Raw genomic sequence first — 24,633 nt, forward strand, 5'->3', positions numbered from 1 at the left:
AATAAATTGGTATCGACACAAATGCAAGGGAACATACAAGAGTCGAAACAAAGAAACAAATATATGCAACACTGTATATGAATATAGCACTGTATCACTGTAGTGATATAGCACTAAATATTAAGTGAAAAAGAAAGCCTAAGATTACACAGAACACAATGTCACTTGCTATAAAGCTAAAACAATCAAATAATTTTACAGTTTAAGGAATATCATATATATGAAACTAATGAAATAAAGGACATGAGGTTTAGGATTCAGAATACCAGCTACCTCAGTGGGGAGAGAAGTCCTTAAGATTTTTAAGTCTATAATCTAGATCGTAGACTTTATTTTGGTGGTGGGTTTGCAACCAGGAGTGCATATGACAGCATCTATCTCCTAAAATTTGATTGACTCTCTTAAAACACACATTTTAACCTGTATTTCTTGGCTTACTAATGACACTGAACATTTCCTATGTTTGTTGGCCATTTACATTTAGTTTTGTGTAAACTGCCTTCTGGTCTATTTTGTCCACTTTAATACTAGAATAATCATCAGAAATTGTTTATTTTTATGGTGTTACCTTTTCTTTAAGCTTACTGAGTGACACATACTCTTTTTCTTGAAATGATCCTAATTAAGGCAGAGGGACATACTAGAATAATCCCTAAGCATTCCTTCCAGTAAGGGATCCCATGACAAACTGTTCCTTAGCAACAGGAACCACCACAACCTGTTGAGAGCTGTTGCAGAGAGCTCTTGACCTGAACTGTCACAGTGCACACACACCTGCAAGTGAGGTGACTGCAGGTCAGAAGTCACCAGGGAGTGGTTGAAGTGATACAGAGCGGCAGCAAACTCTTCATCTGATGAGCCTTGAAAACAAACGGGGAAAACCAATTACACAGGCAGCTACCTGATGCGTCACACCACCCGGCCAACAGCCAAACTCCATTAGCAAAAATCCACCAGGCATGTATCCTGTCTACTAACCCTTGAGTCCATCTTTGTCCACCTCCTTAATGATACTAGCCAGGGTGGCCATATGGTGTTCTGAAAGAGATATACTCAGATAGTTTCGGATAAAATTGTTCCGGGAGTTCAGCATGGAAGAGGTAATGAAGTTCAGAATGTTGGAAGCCAGACCTAAGAACTAAAAAGAACACAAAAATGCTCTTATCAGGTTCAAATCCTAGAGCTCCTCCAAATCCTCAACACAAATAGGAAATAAAATATGCCTATAGACCTCATGCAATAAACACAATGAATTAAAGAATCAGATTTTAAATCACCTACCCTGGGATTACATTTAATTACAATAGTCCTTCCCATTTAATTCTACCAGTTACACAAAATGGTAAGCTACTACAAGACACTTCACAAAATATTGTATGAAGACAGAGAATTTCCAAATAGACTGACTCATTTCTCTCACTCCTCTAAGGTCTTTTATTTGTCCAGCTCTAGGACATGATCAGTATATTCAATTCTGAAGTCTATATTACCATTATACACATAGAATTCTCAGATCTTAACTTTTCTATTAAAATTATATTGTATTATTATATAAATGTTTTATATCTCCACCCTAACTGACTAAGCTGTATGAAAACAAGGACTGTATCTGACTTGTTTACTGATTTAGCTTCAGAACAGGGACTGACACCCAATACATCATCAATAAATATCGGTTGAGCGAATAGTTAGCAAGCACTTATGATGTGCCAGACCTATGCTAAGATCTCTTTAATTCTTCACAACACCCTTAGAGGCAAATACAATCATTCCCATATGATAGGAGACAAAACTGAGGCTTGCAGAAGTTCTGATTTTTAGCCAAAATCACAAAGCCAGTAGTAAGTGGTAAGAGGATTCAAACTCAACTGTCTAACTCTAAAAGCTATTACTAGCCCTCAGAGAAACAAGCCAAGAGTACAAGTTATTTAATTAAATACAATACACTTGAGTCCTAAGAAAAAATATATTCAAAACATTACAGTATCCATTATCCAACCTACAAAATGTTTTAGTTCAAATGATCTGCTTTTTATACCCCTCTTTCCCTAAACCTCAGAAATCCACTCTTACCAACTCAGGATCTTTTCGACTAGCCAAAATGTTGCCCTTCTCACCAGGAGCCTGCTTACTGGGGCTTTTAACTCGAGGCGAGCTCTCCAGAGGAGGGGGCGGGGGAGGAGGTGGAGGTGCCACTTTCTCTTTACTGGGAGAGATGGTTTCCTCAAACCACTGTCCCAAAATAGGCTCACTGTCGTCATCTGAACAGAGAAAAATAACAAAAATGACACATTTTAAAAACATTTTTTAGTACACCTGCTTTATAAAAGTGCCTAAATCAATACAGGTGAATAAATCTGTCAAAATGTATTTAATGTATACATAAAATAGGAACATTTTGTTATATATAAGTTGTATGTCAGTAAAACTGACATTTTTTTAAGGAGCCAACAACCTCACTTTATTTTACTGGCAGCAAACCAAATATCTTCAAGAGCAAATGTTTACTTGTCTATCAACTATAAATCTCAAGAACCATCCTTTTCACAACACTGTACACTGCTTCCACAAACCTGATTATAAAGAAGCTAAGATATTTATCTGATTCATTCTCTTTCCAAACTAAGGCAGGAGGGAATGTGAGTTCCGCCCTGCTATTCACTTCCATAGTCCCGAGTCCTTGGGCTTCCCCAAGCCACAAATCTATTACAACAGCCAAACCGAGCTCCTCACATGTGACCTTTTGAGTGTCACTAGAAAAGCTCAGAGCAGAGTTCACAAAATGGCTTAACACAAAAAGAAATATGAACAACTGCGATGTATTTTGATTTTGAAGGGAGAGGAATGAAAAGCAATCTGGGCTTTGCTGATAGTAGTTCCTATCATTCAGTCTTCAACAACTCAACTCACTCTTAAAGAGCATGTCACCTTTGAGTGCACACAAAATCAGTATCCTAGCTTGGCCCGAGAAAGAAAATGGTGAATAGGAAACCAAAGGAAGCTGGGAAGGGTACTGTTGACTCTGTAGCTGATCTCCTGGGAGAGAGGAAAGAAAGGGCCCCACCTTGGCTGCTGTCCTCCTCTGTGCTGCTGAAATCATCCTCGTAGTAGGTGTTTGAGTCAGTAGAGGCACTGGCATCGCTGCTCATGGAACCCTTCCTCTGACGCTGCAGGACACATGCCTAGGAAAACAGTGAGGTTTTTACAACTGGTCATCACAAAAGTGATCTCATTCACATCAAGTTTTTTCCACGTCTTACTCTGGTTTTCTAAATTCAAGTACTTCTCCTAATAGTTCCCTTCAGGGCTCTCATTGCTTTATACTACAAAAGCATTCCAAAACCAGAGATATGGGCAAAAATTGAAAAGGAAGTGTTTCCATTGTGACCTCTGTTTTTGCTTCAGCATGCCAATTGTCACAAATCACCAAGTAGCCATATGTCTCACAACACTGATAACTGATTCAAATGTTTACAATTACTTAAGAATGCCTCTCACTTTCAAAACCATTACCACAAGTCTTGAGTTTATAAAGGTCACAATGTAGAGTTAGTCTTACTCATTTTGAGAGGTTGTATCGTATACGCTTTTCCAAATTATGGATAGCATGACCCCACCGACCTTTCTGTAGGCAGTTGAGAGTAATGTCAGTAGCAAGTTCGTCAGAGGGACAGAGTCAATCAGCCGCTGAATCCTCTGTATGGAGGTGCTCTGGGCCATAATGCTCAGGACTGCAGGGGGACCATCTGTCTCCCAACCCTAAGGGTAACCACATCAAAAGAGAATTAGTGTTCCACCTCAGCAGGAAATAACCTGATCTGACAGCTCAAGTTAGCTTACCTAGAAGTGAACCCTGCAGCCAATATGCTGACTCCCCAAGCACAATCCCTCACCTTGTGCAGAGCCTCCACTTGCAGATCTTGGAAGAGAGATGTTAACAGCTTGACAGCATGGTTTGCCAATATTACAGAGAGCACTCCAAATCCTTGATGCCTACACAGAGAAGGAAACACAAATCTTAAGACAACTCACAACAAATTACTACCTCGGAAACAGCAAACCTTGCAAATTTGGGGGCCCTAGAGTCCTTTCAGAATTTGTGGATCTTTCCCCAGGAGGGAAAAAACTGCACAAACACCCAAAATCTGCATAAAATTTCAGAAGCTCAGCTTCCCTGAAGCACATTCACTAACTGCCTAAGGATCCACAGGCTTTAGGTTAAGAAGTCCTGGGCTACAAGAAACTCTTTCAAATCCATGGAGTTTTGGAATTTAAACTTATCAATCCAAAGCTATTGGATCATGTGAAAATGCTGACATTTTAAATGTTAGCTGTTGTACATCAACTATATTCCAATGAAAAATAAATAAATGTTGGTTGAACTTTTAAAAGTCATTCTTTCAAGAAGAAAAAAGGTAAAAATTACCAACTTCTATAAAACATCTTGACACAAACTGAAGAGAACAGAAACAATGTTTTACATTAAATCTGAGTAAAACTTTATCTTTCTGTCCAAATGACCACGTGTCAAAGGGTCAGTGTATCTCATATCTGATGAGCTCATAGATCAAAAAGAAAAAAAGGACAACCAACAAGAGAAAACTGGGGCAACGGACACAGGCAGTTCACTAAAGAATCATAAATGACCAATGAAAATGTGAAGAGGACCACAGCCACACTAGCAGTCAGGGAAATACAGTAAGAGCAATATAGTAACATCTTTCTCCTCTAAGATCAGCAAGCACAAGGACTACTGATACTGGCTATCAAAAGAGGACCTAGAGAAATGAGTATATGCACACACAGCCAGTGGGAATGCAAATGACAGCAATTTGGCAAAACATTTCAAATTTTTAAGTCAGTGTGCCCTTTATCCTAACAATCATACTTCTAGGAATTTACCCCAAGGGGATAATTAAACAAATTCACAAAGATTTAAGTTTTAGAAGGTTTATCAAAGCATGGTTTCTCATAATAAGAAATGTGGAACAACCTGTATGAGTGTTCAGTAAGGTAATCAGTTCACTGTGGTGTATTTATACAGTGGAACACCATCAGCCATTACAAACTTACACAGAATTGGTAACAGTGTCACTGAAAAGATGTCTACAATATTTTGTAACAGTGATCCTATATTTGTAAACATGTATTTTACATATGTGCACAGAAAAATGGTTGGAGGAATGTCTACCAATTTCGGTGGGAGAATTTGGGATTTTTTTTTCTTTTGTAATGGTTTATAACCTATACAACATACATGCATTCTTTTTAAATGCAAAGAAACAATAACCATTTTTAAAATGTAACTGCTACTTCTAAGAATGTCTTTTGGCACTCTCCCCTTCCCTTTTACAATGCCAAGAGTGGTGACAGACACTCACAAAATCACACACACTGTTCTCTCTGGAACACACTTACCTCCCTTCTTTGCCTGCTATCTGTGGCCTTACCTTCCCAGTGTCAATTTCGGATTTCAGCTCAATTAACACTTCTTCAGGGAAGTCGGCCTTGACTTCTCTGACAAGGTCAAATGCCCTTATTATAATACTCCCTAAAAACAACTTGACAAACAACTTCATATCTCTTGGGAATGTGTCTATTCTTTTTGTTCAACACAGCATTCCAGAACTAACACAGAGCCTGAGACAGAGAAGATACTTCAGTGAATAATTTGTTGCGTAACGCCTAGAATTTGACTAGTTCCTTGAAATCCAGACTCACATACCCAGCTGCCTACCCAACACACCTCACATCTCAGATGACTGTCAGAGGTCTGGTGGCAGTCATCTGAAACTGACCACAGCCAAGGTTAAATTCTTTCCTTCCCTTCCTCCCACCCAGTCTTAAGCTTGTGTTCCCTATCTCAGTGAATTACATAGCCTGGTTGCTCATGCCAAAAAATTCTGATGTCATTATCTTTCGTACTCAATATCCAAGCCACTAGCAAATCCTGTCAGCTGTACCTTCAAAACACACCCTGATTTGACCTCTTCTCTCTGCCTTCACCATCACCACCCTATTCCATGTCCCCTTCAATGCTCATTTAGACTAACGCATTAGCTTCCTTTCTCCCTCCTTCTCGTCTTAGGACCCTACAGTCCATTCTCCACACAGCAGCTGTGTTCTCAGATCACTAACAAAAAATGAGATCGTATCATTCCCCTGTCAAAAGCCCTGTAACAGCTACAGATTACACTTGGCCCTAGGTGATCTGGTCCTTGACTACCTCTCTGACCTAATTTTCTACTACTCTCAGGCCTCAATTTCTCCACTTGAGCCACACTGACCTTGCTGATACTTAAAAATGCCAATCATACTTCCACCTCCAAACCTGACCAATTCTACCCCAAATATCTGCATGGCTCACTCTGCCACCTCATATATGTCGTCTACATCTTGTCTTCAGAGCCCTTTCTTCACCATCTTAACTAAAATAACAGCCCCCACTCTCTAGCCTCTTGCTCTGCTTGGTTTTCTTCACAACACTGATATACAATAACCTATTAGGAACTTTTTAGTATCTTTGTTCATTGTTGCTCCAGTTAGGAAATAAGCCCCATAAAGGCAAAGGCATTGCTCTGGTAAGTGCTATATCCCCAACACCCAGAGACAGCCTAGTAGATGGCAGGGACTGAAGGAATAAATAAAATCCAGAAATGCCTGGCCTTAGAAAATAAAACCATGAACAGCCCCAAAGTCCTATCTCTAACTTCTTTCCCAGCAAGCAGGACTTACTGTCCAGACTTCATCAAAACAGCAGCAACTGTGTTAAGGAAGCAAACCAGGAGAACATGACAGAATCCTCACTTTACAGGTTCAACATGGAGTAATCAATCCAAAGTCAAACAAGCCCATTTTACAAAACGGAAGCACTTCTTTTTTCTGAATTTGACCTCATAAAAATCCTAAAATACTTACTACACATGTATCTTCTCCCTCTTACATATGAGGAAAAAAAAATCAGAGAAAATAAGTGATTTATCCAAAATCATACAGCTATGATGTAGAGATTAATAGACTATGATTATCATATTAGCTGTTGAATTCAAACAGGTATGCAGGTAAATTTTTCTGTTGATGTAGGACTTACACTAGCTCCCCATCAATATAAAACAGTAGGAAAACAAAACAGAACACGAGCAGCAACCAAGTAGCTACATACCCTTTTCCAGGCCCCAGTTTAGGAGAGCCCACTCCCTCTTTTGTGCGAGAAAGGATGTCTCTGACTCGGAGTGCAGCCAGTGGATCTTTCTCTTTCCCCTTATCAGCCAAGGCCGTAGGACTGAGGTTCAATATGAGGAAAAGGCTGTTTAACAAACACCAAGCACCCAGCAATTGGAAGTTCTGATAGTGCTGTTGAAAAAGGCACAGAACAAAAATATGGACACAGAGACCTTATAGGTTGAGACAGGAACACATCTTAGAGACAAGACAGGAACTTAACAGACATGCTTCTTACCTCACCACCAGCCCGGCGGGAACTGCTGATAGCCTGTCCAATCATATCATAGATTTCAAGCTGTCCAATATCAAACATACACAAAAATCTGAGCAAGCCAACATATTTCATTATAAATGCTAAATCCTACCCAAATTAACTTAGCTTGAAGAGCTTAATATTCTCAAGTCACTTTCTAATGATTCAATTCCATCACTTTCCTTGATCTTCACATGACATTAACTCCCCCTTTTCATTCAGCTCATGTCACCTTCTCAGAGGTGTTCCCTCTACCCAGTCTAAAGCAACACACCCAAGTCCTCATCAGACTGCTTTCTATCATATTTACTTGTCCTACATACACTTCCCACTATCTAAAATTATCTGGTGTCTTGCGTATCTCTACTACAAGTGCCCTGACACACAGGAAGCCCAAAGTGTATTTGCTGACTGAATGACTCATCGTGCCCAAGGCCTACTGTCTTCACAAAGCTGAAAAGGTTTTCACGGAGTCAACCAATCTGCCAAATAAGCAAGCGGAAGGCCTAGCTCTCAGACCTACTGCCCACGGGGAAGAGGCATGGAGAGTCCTCCACATCCTTTCCTCTATCACAGAACAAACTGAAACTGGCCACATTCCCTCATTTGAACGATCCAGGCTCCCATACCCTTGGAGGCTTGGCTTACACATTTCTGGACAATTGTAGCTGCATCACTCTCATAGTCTTCTTCTTTGGAGCTTGTGGACCCTGTCCGCACTTGCTGGGCACTACCCACATGAAGGATGGCCATGCAAGTTGCCACACTCACACCTGAAAAAAAAAGATGCACAGATTCCAATCGTGGCACCGAAATCCCAAGAATCCACCAAAACGAAAACAGAAAAACGCAACCCACCCACAAGCAAGTCCATGACCTGATTCCTGAAAGTAAATCCCATAAGGGCAAGACTAAACATGGTGCTACCATACAATCCAGCAATCACACTCCTAGGGACTTACCCAAATGACCTGAAAACTTCACATGAATATTTATTGTAGCTTTAGCCATAATTGCTAACAAATGGATGCAATCAATACAGCCTTCAATGAGCGGATAAGCTGTGGTTCATCTATACAAGGAATATCATTCAGCAATAAAGAGATGAACTATCCAGCCACAGAAAGACACAGAGGAACCTTAAAGGCATAGTCTAAGCAGGGGGAGCGAGCCTGAAAAGGCTTCATACTATATCACTGATTGTAGCCAGGTGACATTCCGGAGAAGTTAAAACTATAGAGACAGTAAAAAGCGGTAGTCCTAGGGATGTGGGAAGGGGGTGGTGATTACAAAGTGGAACACAGGATTTTTAGGGCAGTGAAACTATTCTCTATGATATGGTAATGACAGACACATGACACTATGCATTTGTCAGAACCCCTATTACTATGTGACACAAAGCTGGAACCCTACTTAAACTATGGACTTCAGTTAATAATAATGTATCAACATCAGTTCATTAATTATAACAACATTAGTTCAATAATTATAACAAATGTAGCATATTAATTCTAATAATAAGGGAAATCGTATACAGAAGAGAGTAAATGGGAATTCTCTACAATCTGCTCAATTTTTCTATAAACCTAAAACTACTTTAAAAATAAAATCTATTAATTTTAAAACATTAAAAACTTGTTTTAATTTTTTTAAGATTATGGGAGAACAAAGTCTCACACTTAGTATTTCTCAAAGACATCAAGACCAAATATCTTTCTTTAAATCAAATCCCAAGTGATTAAATTTCAACAACAAATGACATCTGGGATCTTTGATCCAACTAAAATGTTTTAAGGAATCTTTAATCCTTATTGACTAAGTATACTGGTATCCATGTGATACTCAACAAATTCCCAGAGAAGTGAAATTAATAAATCCCAAATTTAAAAACACGAAGATCAGAGGCAGAGGACTACGAAATAAACACTGCAAATGGGTTTGGAGCCAGCACATTCTCACATGTCTCCTTAGCTTTCTATTTCTTCTGCAGGTGCTCTAGCTCAGGCCCTTAATGTGTCTTGACTGAATGACTGCAAATTCCTCCTAACCGATTTCCCTGCCTCCAGTATTTCCCCACACCAAAATATCCTGCATACTACTGCCTAAATGTGCTTCCTAAATATAGGTCAGTTCATACCACATTTCAAAATCTTTAATGGTCTCTACTGTCTATAGGATATGGACCCAAATATGACCTAAGACTACATTTCTCAACCCTCAGTGATTGATTGGGTCCTACTTTCCTTCCAGCTGTACAAAAAACCCACCCACTAATCTCAATCTCTCTCTCTCTCTCTCTCTCTCTCTCTCTCTCACACACACACACACTCTTACACAGTACGTTCCTCTCAATTCTGGGATAATTTTGGTCCTGCTTTTACCTCTGCCTAGGAATAGCCACGCTGAAATGCTACCTGCCCTACAAGATACATCAACAAAACTCTTTCATGAACACTGACTTTCCCAAATGAAGGCCCCTTATCTTTACATTATTATTTACACAGATGTTCAAAAATAAAGCTGTTTAAAGAATGCTGGGAGATAATCAGCAATTTCTTGGTGCTCCCAAGGCCAGATTTCCAAGACCGTTCTAATCTTTGCTTACAGAACCATGTAAACATCAGAAATTGTTATGCCTTCCAAGACGTACCAGAACTATGGTGTTTAAAACCAAAGATCAGTGAATTTGGTTAAAAAGTCACTGTAACAATAACTTAAGAGCAAGTAAACACCAGCTGTCAGGCCCCACTTCCAAGGCAGCATGATCAACAGGGAGAGGGGATTTTGTGGGAGCATAAAGAATAACATTCATTACATTAATCAGTATAAACGTATACTACCCTGTTCCACGAAGCCTTTCTCACACTTGCTCCCTCAGCAAGACTCAATCTCTCCCTTATTTGTGTGCCAATCATTTTCTGTACTTCTCTCATTGACGGTATCATCTCCCATCTTATATTATACTATGTGGTCCTATTGTTCTCCATTGTTATGATGTTGGCTCCTTGAGGGCAGGGATTACGTATTGTTCATCTCAATAACCCAACAGCACTTGGCATTTCCTTTTTTACACAACAAACACTACCTGCACATACTATGAAATGAAATGTGCACATAGCTTGATGCCAGCAGTTGCAGAATAGATGATTTATGAGATTTTTACTGAGACCCCATTTCACCTAGTGAGATACTAGGTGATCCTTGGGGGAAGGGACTGAGTACAAGGGGAGAAAGTAGGATCTCCTGGTTTTCAAAAAGTTACCTGTGCTTGACCAAGAAAATGAGATCAGACATAGTAAGTTCTCACCTGCATATAGACAACTTAGGCTGAGGACTGTCACATCTTGCAGGCGAGAAGGACTGAGAGGTTCCAACACAGGCAGAGAAAGGGTATCCAATGCCATGGTTACATCAATCACCAATGAATGAAAACTGGAACATGACACAGGAGATTAATGACAGTGTCTCTCTGAGTCACTTGTTTCTGTGATCTGAGAGTTAAAGAAAGTCAGCATGCCTTAAAAACTAACCAGGTTCTCTCCTTTTGAGAGCAGTGTCAGAACATAAAGCATATGCACCCTGGAGCATCTTACCCATTCCGAACAGCAGTGGCATCTGCTACTGTTGCAGGCATAATGAAGAAGGAATTGGCCAACACTGCATCCTGAAACCGATTGATATAGCGCAGGAAATATGGCAGGTTCAAACACACACGCAGTAGCTTCTCTGAGCCACCTGAAGTAATGAAAAGACTTGACTTTACAAACAGGCCTCTGCCTGCTTGATTCTTTTCCACTAAGGCACCTGTGAAAGCAGAGAAAACAGCTTTCTGATGACAATTACGAGTCTTACCAAGTTCTTGTAGGCTAGCCACATTCTGAGCTATGAACACATTCTTGGTTTTGATTGCAGAGGCTTGATCTGTGGATGACTGCTCTTCATTTTCTCCTTCCACCTGAAGAGAAACAAAAGATGTGAAAGGCCTAGCAAGATACTACCACCTGTAAACTGCTGCCCTGGAGTTCAGAATCCAACCAACTGTCCAAACTAAGCAGTGGCCCCATGGACACTCTTCAGACTTCCCAGTTAATGAGAGGGAACGTCCTCTCTAATGCTGGAGAAAATACAAGTTATTTTCCCTAGCAGAGGGAGAAAAAATATATAGTCTATAACTAACACAGAGTGATGCCATTTACAAAAAAAGAAGTGTTCATTTTCTTTATGTTTGATTTTTGCATTGAGAAATGTCAAAAGAATGGTCATCAACTATGAACAGAAAGAGCTGGGGTGAGTTTTATTTTTGTTCGGTTTGTATTCTTCCACTTTTTTCTCTCCACAGGCATGTAGATCATCTTATATCACAAATATAAAATATGTTTGTTACTTATTTTTTCTATTATCATCTTAAACCCCAGAGGATAAGGACATTTGGCTGAAGTAACTCACTGGAGTCTGTGGACCTACTGGTGGTGATGCAACAGTTCTGGGGTTGAAAACTGACGTCAGCTGGTTCAAAAAATTCATCTGTACCTCCTTCTGCCTTAGTTCTGGGCTTACTGGTGAAGCCAGATCTTTTTGATCTTCCACTGCAAATTACAAAAGCAAAAAACGGGATGAAGTGGGTGGCCCTAGACAGCAAAACAGGAAGAAGCCAGCCAGGGACGCAGCCAAGGAACCAGGTCTGGCGAAGGGACACTCACCATCTGAGAGTGTCTTCACTGTCTGCGGCAGCTTGGCTGATTTCATCATTGCTGTAAACGTGATGATTTCAGTTCTGTCTAGTCGGCTACAGCCAGTGCACAGGCCCTTGATGAGGAGAATCAAGTGTTTCTGAAAAGAAAACAAATCAAATGTGTCTTTTAGAGGACTCTACTTTTTTGGGACTTCTAACTGGCCTAGGTCCAAATTCAGGTTCATATCAAGAACCGCAAATTATTGAAAAAGACATTAAAACAGAGGTCACGAGATGATGGTCCTCAGACCACATCTGGCTTGAAGATTTACCTTACTGATCTCAGCGCTGTTGTTTAATTTGTGCCTAACTTTTTAAAACATGGAAAGCTTAACATACAAATCCAGATTTCTTAACTCTCTCAATAATTCACAAGATATGGCAACTTTGAGCCTCCATTCCTACACAGCAACAATCAGCTGAAGCTCAGCAATGATTAGCCCCTTAGAGCTGGGTCACATGCCTTTCTCCACTAGCACACTTCACTTGTTTTAGGTTACTTGTCCAGCCCATGTAGACATGTAACTTTGCGATCCTTGGAAAAGCCTCTCCACGTCCTCTATACCAAACGCTGGCAAACCACAGCCAATTCAGCCCACTGCCTGCTTTTGTAAATAAAGCTTATTGGACCACAGCTATACTCATTCATTTACATATTGTCCATGGCTGCTCTCATTCTACAAAAGCAGAGTTTAAAAGGCAGAGATTAGCTGCAACAGGGACTGGATAGTCAGAAAATTATTTACTATCTGGCCTATTACAGAAAGTTTGCCAGCCCCTGCTCTCTGCCATCTCTTCTCCATCATTCCCCCAGTCCGTCACAATCCTGCCTCAAAATAAGGACCGAACATGAGCCCAGCACCTCTCACCTGGGACACAGCACAAGCCTCATCTGGATTCTCCAGACGTAGAAGAGAAAACTCAATCAAGACTTTACAGGCTGCTGCCACCGACTGAAGTTGGTTCCGGGGAACTGAGAAAGTAATAAGCTTCATTTAACCTCATACTGTTATAACTCACTTCAGCCTCACAGTCAATAAAGCAAACAAAACAAGTACTGAGCTCCATATGTCCAACATACCCAGTATCATTCAACGATAATAATTATTCAGATCCAAGAACCCAAGGGGCAATCAAAGGCATCTTGGCATTGATAACCATCATTGCTTCTAAACCAATTTATCTTTTATCTACTAGAAAATTAAGATAATTATATAGGAAATAAATCACAGTATGTACCAAGCACTTCAAATATATTAACCTACTTATTCCTTAAACCAATTTTATGAGGTCAGTATTAGTTATTCCTTCCCCCTCCTTTTCTTTGGTTTTTAAATAGACAAGGAAATTAAACCATGGAGATATTAAATGACTTACCCAAAGTCACATACTAGAATAAAAATCTAGAATTTATGCTCTTAACTACACTACCTCTCTTTTCCCGTTGGTTCTAAATGCCCTTTGCAAGGGGCTTCCTCCACAACATTTCTTCAAGCTAAATGTGGTTCTGCCACTACCAATGCCTATAACAAATGGCACTGGACACTAAAAGAGTATTCAGCAACCTTACAGCTTCCTTTCATTTTACTTGCTTAGCAAACTATTTAAGTAAACAAATAACTAGAATTCTTCAGAACTCTCTGAGTTAGGACAAAAATTTTGAAAATGCAAAAATTCAGAAATAGTGGAAAATAAGGACTTGGCTACTTTTTGCATAGAAAGTTTAAACATGGGGAACTAAAGATAAAATCCATTTACATACCAGTAAACACAAAAGGAAAATTTACTTTCTCACCAAAACCAAACAAGGAACAGAGCCTTGATTAGTGGTTGCTAACCCCACATCAGTATCTCTCACCCCACCCTGCAATTAACAAACTAGAAATTACATGTATGAAATCAATAAAATGCTTTTGATTAAGAAGACAAGGAAGGTTAACTTAATGGGTTATAAAGCAGGTGTCCAAACCAAGAAATTTTAAATGCCTCTTGGTTGGCCGAGGTAAAGGAACTTCCAGAGCCTTATCAGACTCAGAGCAAACTCCACTCTCAGGAGAAAGATTAGGAGTGCTAAACTACAAGCTTCATTAACAACTGGATCAGACACCCTAACAACAGGAGACACAATCCCCTATTCTCAAGCCCTCAGAAGGGAGTGAGTGACAGGGTGGAATACTTACTGAGGCTGCAAACTGTTGTAATATAGTGCGTGGAAAGTGCAACAAAAGATGAGTAGAATGGCTCATACTGCTTCTCATGGTGCAGGATTTCAGATTCACTGCAAAGAAAAGAATTCAGCCAACAGTTACTTAGTGCTTACCATATGCCAGATATAGGCATCACCTTCCTTAATTCTTGTAGCAATCCTACTTGGTAGGCACTGTTATCATTCCTGTATGCAAGATTGAGAAAGTGAAGCTTAGAAAATAAAAACTGAGTACTTTGTTCAAGTCATCAGGCTTAGTAAGTGGCAACGGTTAATAAACAAGAGATTTATTACTATTTTCAAACTCAAAGTGAATTGAAGACATATAAGTAAAAATAGAACAGGAAACTATTTTGTCCTCTATTACTGATTGGCAAAGACCAAAAGCTAATAAAGCCCAGCCATATGCTGGCCCAAAGGGGGTAGACGAGAGTACTCAGAATACTATTAATGGGAATACAGATTACAGTAACCCATTGTGAACATCAAACAAGGCCAGTCCAGAATCTAATAACTTCAAAAGAATCAAGAGAAGAAATCATCCCATCGGTGCTAACATACAAAATCCACTAGGTACCACTTCTCCCCACTACTCCCCATACAGCCAGATCACCACAAATTCTGTCATTTTTAACCACATCCCTTATCTCTAGCTGAGACCATGCCCTCTGTTGTGAAAATCAGGAGCCCTGCTAACCTAGATCCATTTACGTTATTCTATCAAATCATATGCAAATCCACAATCTATGAAACAAGAAGGCAAAGAAAAGATTAAAATGTTTCTTATTAAATGGAAAGAGCAAAGCAATGCAGCTAAGTAATTTCCTTAGTGAGTTAATCCTCCAACAAACAGCAGCAGCCTAGGAAAGAAAAGGTAACAGTCAGGACTCTATCTACTTGGCCAAATCAACCTGGAAGCCCAAAAGCTCAAGGAGTTCAAAAGGTACCAATGTGAATGATGAATCACCTCCAACAGCACTTAAGAGGCTGGCATTGCAAACACTTTGTTATTTGGGGGTTTATCAAGGATAAATGGGGATTTATCAAAGATCAGTTCTTTTTCTTGAAATAACTGCTTCACCAAGAAAAAAAATTTATGAATCACCTATGATGTGCAAGGATCTTCCTGACTACCAAGAATCATTTGTCTCTGTTTGTCAGATGGACAAAGAGGAGGAAAGAAAAACCTTTAAACACCAAGTAGCAAAGTTTATGGTGGCCATCAAATCAGTAAGGATCACATCACAGTTGGCAGGTAACTCCCTAGAGTAAATCTCCTTGCTTCTACCTCATATACTTAGTTGTTCTTTCACTTTCATCATTATATATTCTTATTCACTATCTAAGGTATTCTCACCCTGTAATTTGATGTATTTTACTGGGTTATTTACCTTCTCTGCTTTATTTCAAAAGTTCAGAGCTGCTTACCCCATGTTTTTCAGCTGAACAAGAAAAATTGTCCACCCAAAGAATGAACTTACTCTGTTGCTTTCATTCCCACTCAGATAATATATCCAAAAAAAGGAATAAACTAATTTAAATGCCTGATTCCATGTTGCCCCATTTTGATTTAACCAACACTACTTTCTGCCCTAGAAATACACAACTGTCTTATTCCAATGAAGAAACAAGAAGAATGCACTTTGGGGAAAGATGAACAATGGCATAGAAAAAAATAGAGCAGTCTTGTGCCCTACTTACAATTTTCTTAGGGCAACTAAGGTTAAACCTAGGGAAATTCATTTTAAAAAGACTCACAGGAGAGAATGGACAGGTGGACATGTAGCCCAAAAGACAATGTCATATCTCTTAAAGAAACAAGTGTGTGTGAGTCACCTAATAAAGGTGTGCTGTCACACTTCCTTACCCCACCTCAGTCCCCAAGAATCTGACAGACGCCAAGACACCAGAGGATGCAATGAAATGGTAAGATGGAACAAGGGGCAAGAAGTTAGGGAAGAATGGGGAAGAATGAAGAAACTGAAAGCAAATATAACACCAACGAAGAAAAATAAGGAGACACAGATGTAAAAGTTTATCTCTCCTCTGGGTGGTCAAACTATCTTCCTCAAACATCTGCTCTTCTAACAAACTTTGCAAGCACAGTTCGCTGAGCCTGAAACACTGCTGAGAGACATGGAATCTGAGGCACTTATATTCCACACAAAATAAACGTGATACAGAGTACAAAGGGAAACAGCAGCCAAGCAGCCAGGCCACAGAAATCCAATTTGACATAAGTAAAAAGAACTGGCTAGGGTCTGAAAATATCTAGCTTTTTTAGGGAAGACACAGTGAAAATCTGAGAGGGTGAAATAAAAGACTGAGGATTCACCTCTCCTTTCCCTCTTAGATAACAAACTAGTCATAGCTTTTTCGTAAACTGTGGTAACTCCTCAACCTCCTTCTCGCTCATCAGAAACATAAACTCCCAAGTATAGAACCCATCATTCTTGGTTCATGGTACTTACAATCAAGAAATAAGCACAATGAATACATTAATGAATATAATGAATAACATTCATTCAAAAACATATGCTGGAGAATAAGTCAACATTGTAATATCTTGGTATGATGACAGGCGGTAACTACAGTTACTGTGGTATTTTATAATGCATATAAATGTCAAATCAGAATGCTGCACACCTGAAACCATTATATTAACTACATTTCAATTTTAAAAAATATTTTAAGAATATTTAATGAGATGGGAACATTCTCATATCACATTGAGAAATGAGACCCACAAAGATACAGAATTATTCCATTACAAAACACATAAATAAAAAAGAAAAGTAAGACCATAAAAGACTGGCAGAAATAAAACACCAAAATACTAATCTGATTATGAACACATCAATTAAAACCTGAACAGATAACCAAACATATGTACTGAATACACACACACACACACACACACAAATTATTGAACATCTGTTGTGTGTCAGGCTATCTAACAAATGTTAACCAAAGAACTGAAAGCTTTCAGATATGTCCCTCATGTCCTTGACAAACCTGAGGTCAATGTGACACTAAGGCATGGCAACATTAACTGGTCATGAGGACTAACCTTACAGTTATACTCTATCATTTGGTAATACGCCCTTTTTTTTCTTCTGTAGGTTCATCTTGACCTTATGTCCTACAGCATATAAACTCAAAAGATCATAGCATTAGTGCATCCCTTTCTCCTTTTCATGATTTTTAGTAAATGACTGTGCATTATCTAGTGGGGACGTTGTTAAACCTTTCTCTGTCTCAAATAGGTCTCTCTGGACTAAACTGTATCACACAGCTGGGAGGCAGAGACTCAAAGAGACTTATCTATCACTAAGGAGGCCAGGACAGCCTAGGAAGGACTGGTTCAGGGAAAAGGCACATTGTTGGGGTTTTTTTGGAGGGGGGCCAGTTGGTGGGGGGGGGGGTACGTGGTGATGGCATTCTACAAAGAGTCAATTAAATTGTTCAGTGACAACCATGCTCACCATGGATAAGCAGACTGCCAGATAAGAAGTAAGAGCTGGCATGATGGAGCCAGGATATCAGAAAGGGAAGCAGAGAGTAGTAGATTGCAACAGAAAAAAAATAGAAGGTCCTTCAACACAAAGAAATAAAAGGCATTCAGATTGGCAAGGAAGAAGTTAAACTGTCCCTGTTTGCAGATGACATGATATTGTACATAAAAAAACCCTAAAGAATCCACTCCATAACTACTAGATCTAATATCTGAATTCAGCAAAGTTGCAAGATACAAAACTAATACACAGAAATCTGTTGTATTCCTAGACACTAAAGATGAACTAGCAGAAAGAGAAACCAGGAAAACAATTCCATTCACAATTGCATCAAAAAGAATAAAATACCTAGGAATAAACCTAACCAAAGAAGTGAAAGACCTATCCTCTGAAAACTACAAGACACTCATGAGAGAAATTAATGAAGATACCAATAAATGGAAACACATCTGTGCTTATGGATAGGAAGAATTAATATTGTCAAAATGGCCATCCTGCCTAAAGCAATCTACAGATTCAATGCAATCCCTATCAAATTACCAACAGCATTCTTCAACAAACTGGAACAAATAGTTCTAAAATTCATATGGAACCACAAAAGACCCTAAATAGCCAAAGCAATCCTGAGAAAGAAGAATAAAGCACGGGGGATTATGCTCCCCAACTTCAAGCTCTACAACAAAGCCACAGTAATCAAGACAATTTGGTACTGGCACAAGAACAGACCCAGAGACCAATGGAACACACTAGAGAGCCCAGATATAAACCCAAGCATATATGGTCAATTAATATACGATAAGGAGCCATGGATATACAGTGGGGAAATGACAGCTTCTTCAACAACTGGTGTTGGCAAAACTGGACAGCTACATGCAAGAGAATGAAACTGTATTACTGTCTAACCCCATACACAAAAGTAAATTCAAAATGGATCAAAGACCTGAATGTAAGTCATGAAACCATAAAACTCTTAGAAGAAAACATAGGCAAAAATCTCTTGAATATAAACATGAGCAACTTTTTCCTGAATGCATCTCCTCGGGCAAGGGAAACAAAATAAAAAATGAACAAATGGGACTATATCAAGCTAAAAAGCTTCTGTACAGCACAGGACACCATCAGCAAAACAAAAAGGCATCCTACAGTATGGGAGAATATATTTGTAAATGACATATCTGACATGGGGTTAACATCCAAATATGTAAAGAACTCACACGTCTCAACACCCAAAAAGCAAATAACCCTATTAAAAAATGGGCAGAGGATCTGAACAGACACTTCTCCAAAGAAGAAATTCAAATGGCAACAGCACATGAAAAGATGCTCCACATTGCTAATTATCAGGGAAACGCAAATTAAAACCACAATGAGGTATCACCTCACACCAGTTAGGATGGCCAACATAGAAAAGACTAGGAACAACAAATGCTGGCCAGGATGCAGAGAAAGGGGAACCCTCCTACACTGCTGGTGGGAATGTAAACTAATTCAATCATTGTGGAAAGCAATATGGAGGTTCCTCAAAATACTAAAAATAGAATTATCATTTGACCCAGGAATTCCACTCCTAGGAATTTACCCAAAGAAAACAACTTCTCAGATTCAAAAAGACACATGCACCCCTATGTTTATCGCAGCACTATATACAATAGCCAAGATATGGAACCAACCTAAGTGTCCATCAGTAGATGAACAGATAAAGAAGATGTGGTACATATACCATATACACAATGGAATACTATTCAGCCATAAGAAACAAATCCTACCATTTACAGCAACATGGATGGAGCTAGAGGGTATTATGCTCAGTGAAATAAGTCAGGCAGAGAAAGACAAATACCAAATGATTTCCCTCATTTGTGCAGTATAACAATGAAGCAAAACTGAAGGAACAAAATAGCAGTAGACTCAGACTCCAAGAAGGGACTAGTGATTACCAAAGGGGAGGGGAGGGGAGGTGTGGGGGAGGGCAGGTGGGGAGGGAGGGAGAAGGAGATTGTGGGGTATCAAGATTGGTGCACATGGTGTGTGGGGGGGGTTACAGGGAAGACAGCATAGCTCAGAGAAGACAAGTAGTGAGTCTGTGGCATCTTACTACACTGATGGACAGTGACTGCAATGGGGTATGGGAGGGACTCGATGATAAGGGTGAATGTAATAACCGCATTGTTTTTCTTGTGAAACCTTAATAAGAGTGTATATCAATGATACCTTAATAAAAAACAAAAAACAGGTGGTCCTTGGAGACAAAGAAGAAAAACATAGCATGCATAAAACAGTAAAGAACCATGGGAACTACAGAAAATGAGAGTGGCAACCAAAGTAAAGTAGCAGCCTAGGTCCCTACCTTTGATTAGCTACAAAAGGAAGCCCACCACAGCACCTGTACAGTGCTGGCTCTGACCTGGTCCTACACTTGGTGGCCATAGCTTGATACTCAACAAATACTTCCACAATTCTGACAACCTTATTATTTTTTTTGAAAGGCAAGTAAAACTTCTGAGAAACAATACTGATAGCAGGATACTAATTTTTGGGCTCTAAACCAGGAATTGGCAAACTATGGCCTGTAAGCCAAATCCATACAGTCACCTGTTTTTGTACAGCCCAATGGTTTTCAAAACCTTTATGGAAGAAAAAAAATCAAAAGAAGTTTATTTTGTGACATGTAAATATCATATGAAATTCACATGTCAGTGTCCACAAGATTCTGGAGCACAGCCATGCCCATTCATTTATGTATTGTGCGTAGTTTTCACCACACAATGGCCAAGCTAACTAGTCCATACAGAAAACAGATGGCCCACAAATATTTACTCTCTGACCATTCACAGAAAAAGTGTGCCAACCTCTGCTCTACACCAAACTGAACGCTTAACAGATTTAGTTGTCTTAATTGTAAAGAACTTGTAAGTGAGATATTTCTGCTGGAAATTTTTCTTAAAGATCATATTTCTCTCATACAGCCTGAAAAGGACACATAGTATGTTTTCAAAGTTAACTGAGCCACATAAACCAGAAGAGAGACTTCAAGGACCTTGTCTTCCAATAAAAATTTGTATTATTAAACAGCAATCAGTTTGGACTTCTTTTCTGAACCATGAAGAGAGGTCATACTAGTCTACAAACACAAGGCCACTCTTGATTATCTTACGGTGCTCAAGGGCCTTTATCATTAATTTGGCAAAATTCAAACCTAGTTTGATGTATTTGGTTTTGGTTCCTTCTACAAGTTGGACAGAGTTGTTTAACTATTATAATTTAAAAGGCATGGGCCCAGAATGCCAGATGTATGGGAGGGTGTCAACAAATGACTTTATAACCTACTCTGCTCATGTCCATTAAAACACAAAAGCAAATATTCTACAAAGAGTGAAACATTGTCCATTGTAAGTAAGATGATGAGTATAACTCAGGAAAAATACCCAAATGTTTAAAACAGTTAAAAAGAGGCTACATAATTCGAGAGCAGTATCTGATACTTGTTTACACTTTCAGAACATTCTCAGCTTAATAATTAGCTAGGAAAATCCTTCTGTAAAGTTAAATGTGAAGTTACCAAACCCAGCCACTATTTTATTATAGTTAAAAAAAATTACATACAAAGCATCATAAACCTAACAGTAGGCACTATAATAAACAAACATGCCAAACCATGGGCCTCCTTTGAGTAATATTAAACAACAGTTTCTAACCTTGTGGCTAACACTTAGATATACCATTGTTGGCATGAAGCTAAAATGACCTAGTTAGCAACTGCAGAGTTGCTTAAATAAGGTTTGCCTAGAAAAATGAAAAAGGAGACTGGCTTTAAACCATGTTTCTGGTTTAAACTCAATGAAAGACTGCTCTGAACAGGGTGAAGGCATGCACTCTGATACGACGACCTTCTATGAACACAACGCTCACAACCTCTGTACACAACGACAAAGCCATGTAACAGCAAACCAGTACACAGTCAAGAGAGTTTGGAGATACTGAGCGCGCGCGCACCCGAGCCAGCGCCCTGTTTCTATGGGAAAATGACCTCTCAGACTAACACACTGAAATGTTTTAAATCAAAGACCGTTACAGTAGCAATATACAGTAAGTGCAACCCGAAAAGGAAGTTAGTTATCCATGGTCACTACTAGCTTCAGTCACTGAAACAGCACGTGCCCCCGGTGATTACAGCACCACGGAGGGACCGTTATTAAATTATGTGGTAGGTCTCCAACTTAAACCCCGGGCTCTGCTCGGGCCCAATCTATGAAGACGAGTGCGGGCGAGAAATGCGAACTCATCAGTGCTTTGACCTTAACGTAGGAGGCAGCCCGGGGGACATTCTCGTTAGAGCGCTAAGCATCTCAAAGTCACTCCCAAATGGGTCCGGCCCTCAAAAGTTTTCCTCTGGAGGGAAACTGAGGCACAGAGAGTTTACCTCAGCTTGCGGGAGGAACCCCGGACTAGTTCTTGTCTCCCAGGGGCCGCGAGGCCCGAAGCCGCGGCTGGGGATGGGGTCCCCAAGCGGCAGGGGGGGGCCAGGAAGTAGGTCCAGGCGATTAGGCACGACCTCCCCTCCCCCTCCCTGCGCCCGCCGCGCCGGGGCCGCCGCCCGGTACCTCTCGATGACTGAGGCCACCAGCTGCGGCAACTCCTTCATCTCGAAGGCGGAATAGGACGCGGACAGGAGGGGCCGCACCGCCACCTCCCAGCCCGGGGTCGTGTCCGCCCCCGGCACCGGGGCCCCGGGCGCTGGCGCCGCTGCCACCGTCTCTTCGCCGCCGCTCGTCGCCATCTTCCGTCGTACTACTGCGGCTCCCTTCAGGGGCTTGCCACCGGCTCAGCGCCGCCTCCCGGGAGGGGGCGGAAGTGACGCGTCGTCGCGTCAGATGGCGCGACGCAGTCGCCGGTCAAAACACGCGACGCGCGGAGACGACTTGCCCCTGCTCTCACAGGGGAAGTAAAGAGGGGCGTGGGGAAGGCCCGAAGTGCTGCGTCTGCGCAGGACGCGCTCTTCGGAGGAGAGCGGAGCTGCGCTCACCTGCGCGCCTGCGCGCTGGGAGTTCGTGAAGGAGGTAGTGTGGCTTCGCGGCACTTGGAAAAGGTGAGTTGGGGCTTGTACAGTCCCCGAGACCAGAGCAGCAGAGTTGACTGTGCATCAGCAAATATAATGGCCCCGGCCCGATACAGCTAAGGACGAGAAGAGGAGGCCGAAGCCTAATCACTCACCTTGCCCCCTCCATAGTGGCTGGCCCCCTTAATAGACTACCACAGCGCTTCAGTTTACAAAGCTTTCCTACCCCCTCTCACTCTTACTGTAACCACTAATCCCTTCTTCGCCCTCAAATCCCGTTTGTTTTGATTGCCCACACTACCAGATGGCATTTGCACAGCTCTCTGCAATTTGCCATGTTTCCCCCTTTTTTTTTCTACTAGCAAAAAAAGAAAAAGTAACCTTTAATGAACAGGAGTTAATGTTAATTTTTGCCGATAAGATGTTCTGGGTTCCAGATCTAAGAGGGAAAAGCAGTTTGACTTGACAGTGTGACTCAAGGAAATGTATGCATGTATTGAGAACATATGTGTGTATGTGAGATCTTAGTGGACGTTGTCAAGCTCGCAGTCCGCCGAAATAAATCTTCACAAGAGCTGTGGAGTCGGCTTGAAAATACTGAAGCCCTGAAATTCTACCCCAAGTTTTCGGAAGAGCTTTTGTTACCAGTGTAATGCTGATAAAATGAATTGATACCTGGTGATCAGTCTTCACTTTTAGTAAAGACAGACGTATTTTACGTTAGAAATTAAAGTCAAGTCAAGGCCAGTCTTGGAGGAAAAAACGTGGCTTCAATGATAACAATAGGAATTTTCCTTTAGTGTCTTACTTACATCAGAGGATGATAAGAACAGCAAGTTTCTCAAACATAAAAATATGAAAAATGGAAGATGGGGGGAAAAAACTTTCCATAATACAGTAAATGTCACACTATTTCAAGATACTGAACCAGAGCCCTAAGGGGAAGGGTAAAGACCAAAAGTTTTATAATGGCTCTTGGGACATGGATTTTTTTTTACCCAAAGGATCAAATAAATCTGCAAAGGTTCTCTTGGAGAGGTTCCGGGAAATAGTAAGATATTAAATGTTCCTGCTTCCCTCCTTCCCCCTTCATCTGCTGCAGCTGGAGAAAGAGAGTGAAAAGGCAAATACATCACAGGGAGATTTGCACCTGGTGTGTACACTCTTGTGGTTATAAATTATACCACAATCTAAAAACAGGTAGAGGTCAATGCCACTTCAGAAACATCAAAAGCAAAAGACATTGGCATTTTTGTTTCAAAAAAATCCATCTGATACAGAGTTGCTTGAAACAAATCCCAGTAGATACTGTGTTCAGAAACAATTAAATGAATAGAGCACAGATATTAGTTCCCAGGGGCCATTTAGTGGTCAATGTCTTCTCAAGCCTTTACCAAGTTACAAGAACCAATAACTGCATATTTGTGGGAACTCCTAATGCTCCTACTGAATACTGTACTCCTAATGAGCGCTACAAATCGAGAGCAGCTCCTTTATGGCAGTTCACAACAGATTTTTCTCTTGAATACTGAGAATATGAGGCAATAGATGAGAAGCCTAATTCCATTTAGTACTCTGATACAGCCATTTGTAATCCACAAATAGGGATTTTCCCCCCATTACTGCATTTTATATGGTATGAATTTA

The 24,633-nt window shown here is 40.4% G+C and overlaps 1 protein-coding gene across 7 annotated transcripts in view; it reads right to left on the reverse strand.

The window, feature by feature from the left end:
* The window catches only part of UBR4 (ubiquitin protein ligase E3 component n-recognin 4), a 127,396-nt gene extending 104,633 nt beyond the window's left edge, over positions 1-22,763 (reverse strand). For 6 of the 7 annotated variants that reach the window (XM_036914461.2, XM_036914458.2, XM_036914460.2 and 3 more), the window contains exons 1-17: positions 22,532-22,763; positions 14,390-14,487; positions 13,079-13,182; positions 12,178-12,307; positions 11,924-12,063; positions 11,330-11,432; positions 11,071-11,212; positions 10,785-10,909; positions 8,126-8,250; positions 7,460-7,519; positions 7,163-7,353; positions 3,894-3,993; positions 3,622-3,759; positions 3,065-3,182; positions 2,074-2,261; positions 979-1,138; positions 775-860 (exon numbers count right to left, since the gene is read on the reverse strand). In XM_036914461.2, coding sequence (XP_036770356.2) covers positions 775-860; positions 979-1,138; positions 2,074-2,261; positions 3,065-3,182; positions 3,622-3,759; positions 3,894-3,993; positions 7,163-7,353; positions 7,460-7,519; positions 8,126-8,250; positions 10,785-10,909; positions 11,071-11,212; positions 11,330-11,432; positions 11,924-12,063; positions 12,178-12,307; positions 13,079-13,182; positions 14,390-14,487; positions 22,532-22,707 — 2,184 coding nt within the window. In that variant the 5' untranslated portion in view covers positions 22,708-22,763. The remainder of the gene's footprint in view (positions 1-774; positions 861-978; positions 1,139-2,073; positions 2,262-3,064; positions 3,183-3,621; positions 3,760-3,893; positions 3,994-7,162; positions 7,354-7,459; positions 7,520-8,125; positions 8,251-10,784; positions 10,910-11,070; positions 11,213-11,329; positions 11,433-11,923; positions 12,064-12,177; positions 12,308-13,078; positions 13,183-14,389; positions 14,488-22,531) is intronic. The other variant, XM_036914457.2, reaches the window with a different exon arrangement.
* Between the last annotated feature and the right edge of the window lie 1,870 nt (positions 22,764-24,633).

Source organism: Manis pentadactyla, chromosome 4 (genome assembly GCF_030020395.1).
Source record: "Manis pentadactyla isolate mManPen7 chromosome 4, mManPen7.hap1, whole genome shotgun sequence".
NCBI lineage: Eukaryota > Metazoa > Chordata > Mammalia > Pholidota > Manidae > Manis > Manis pentadactyla.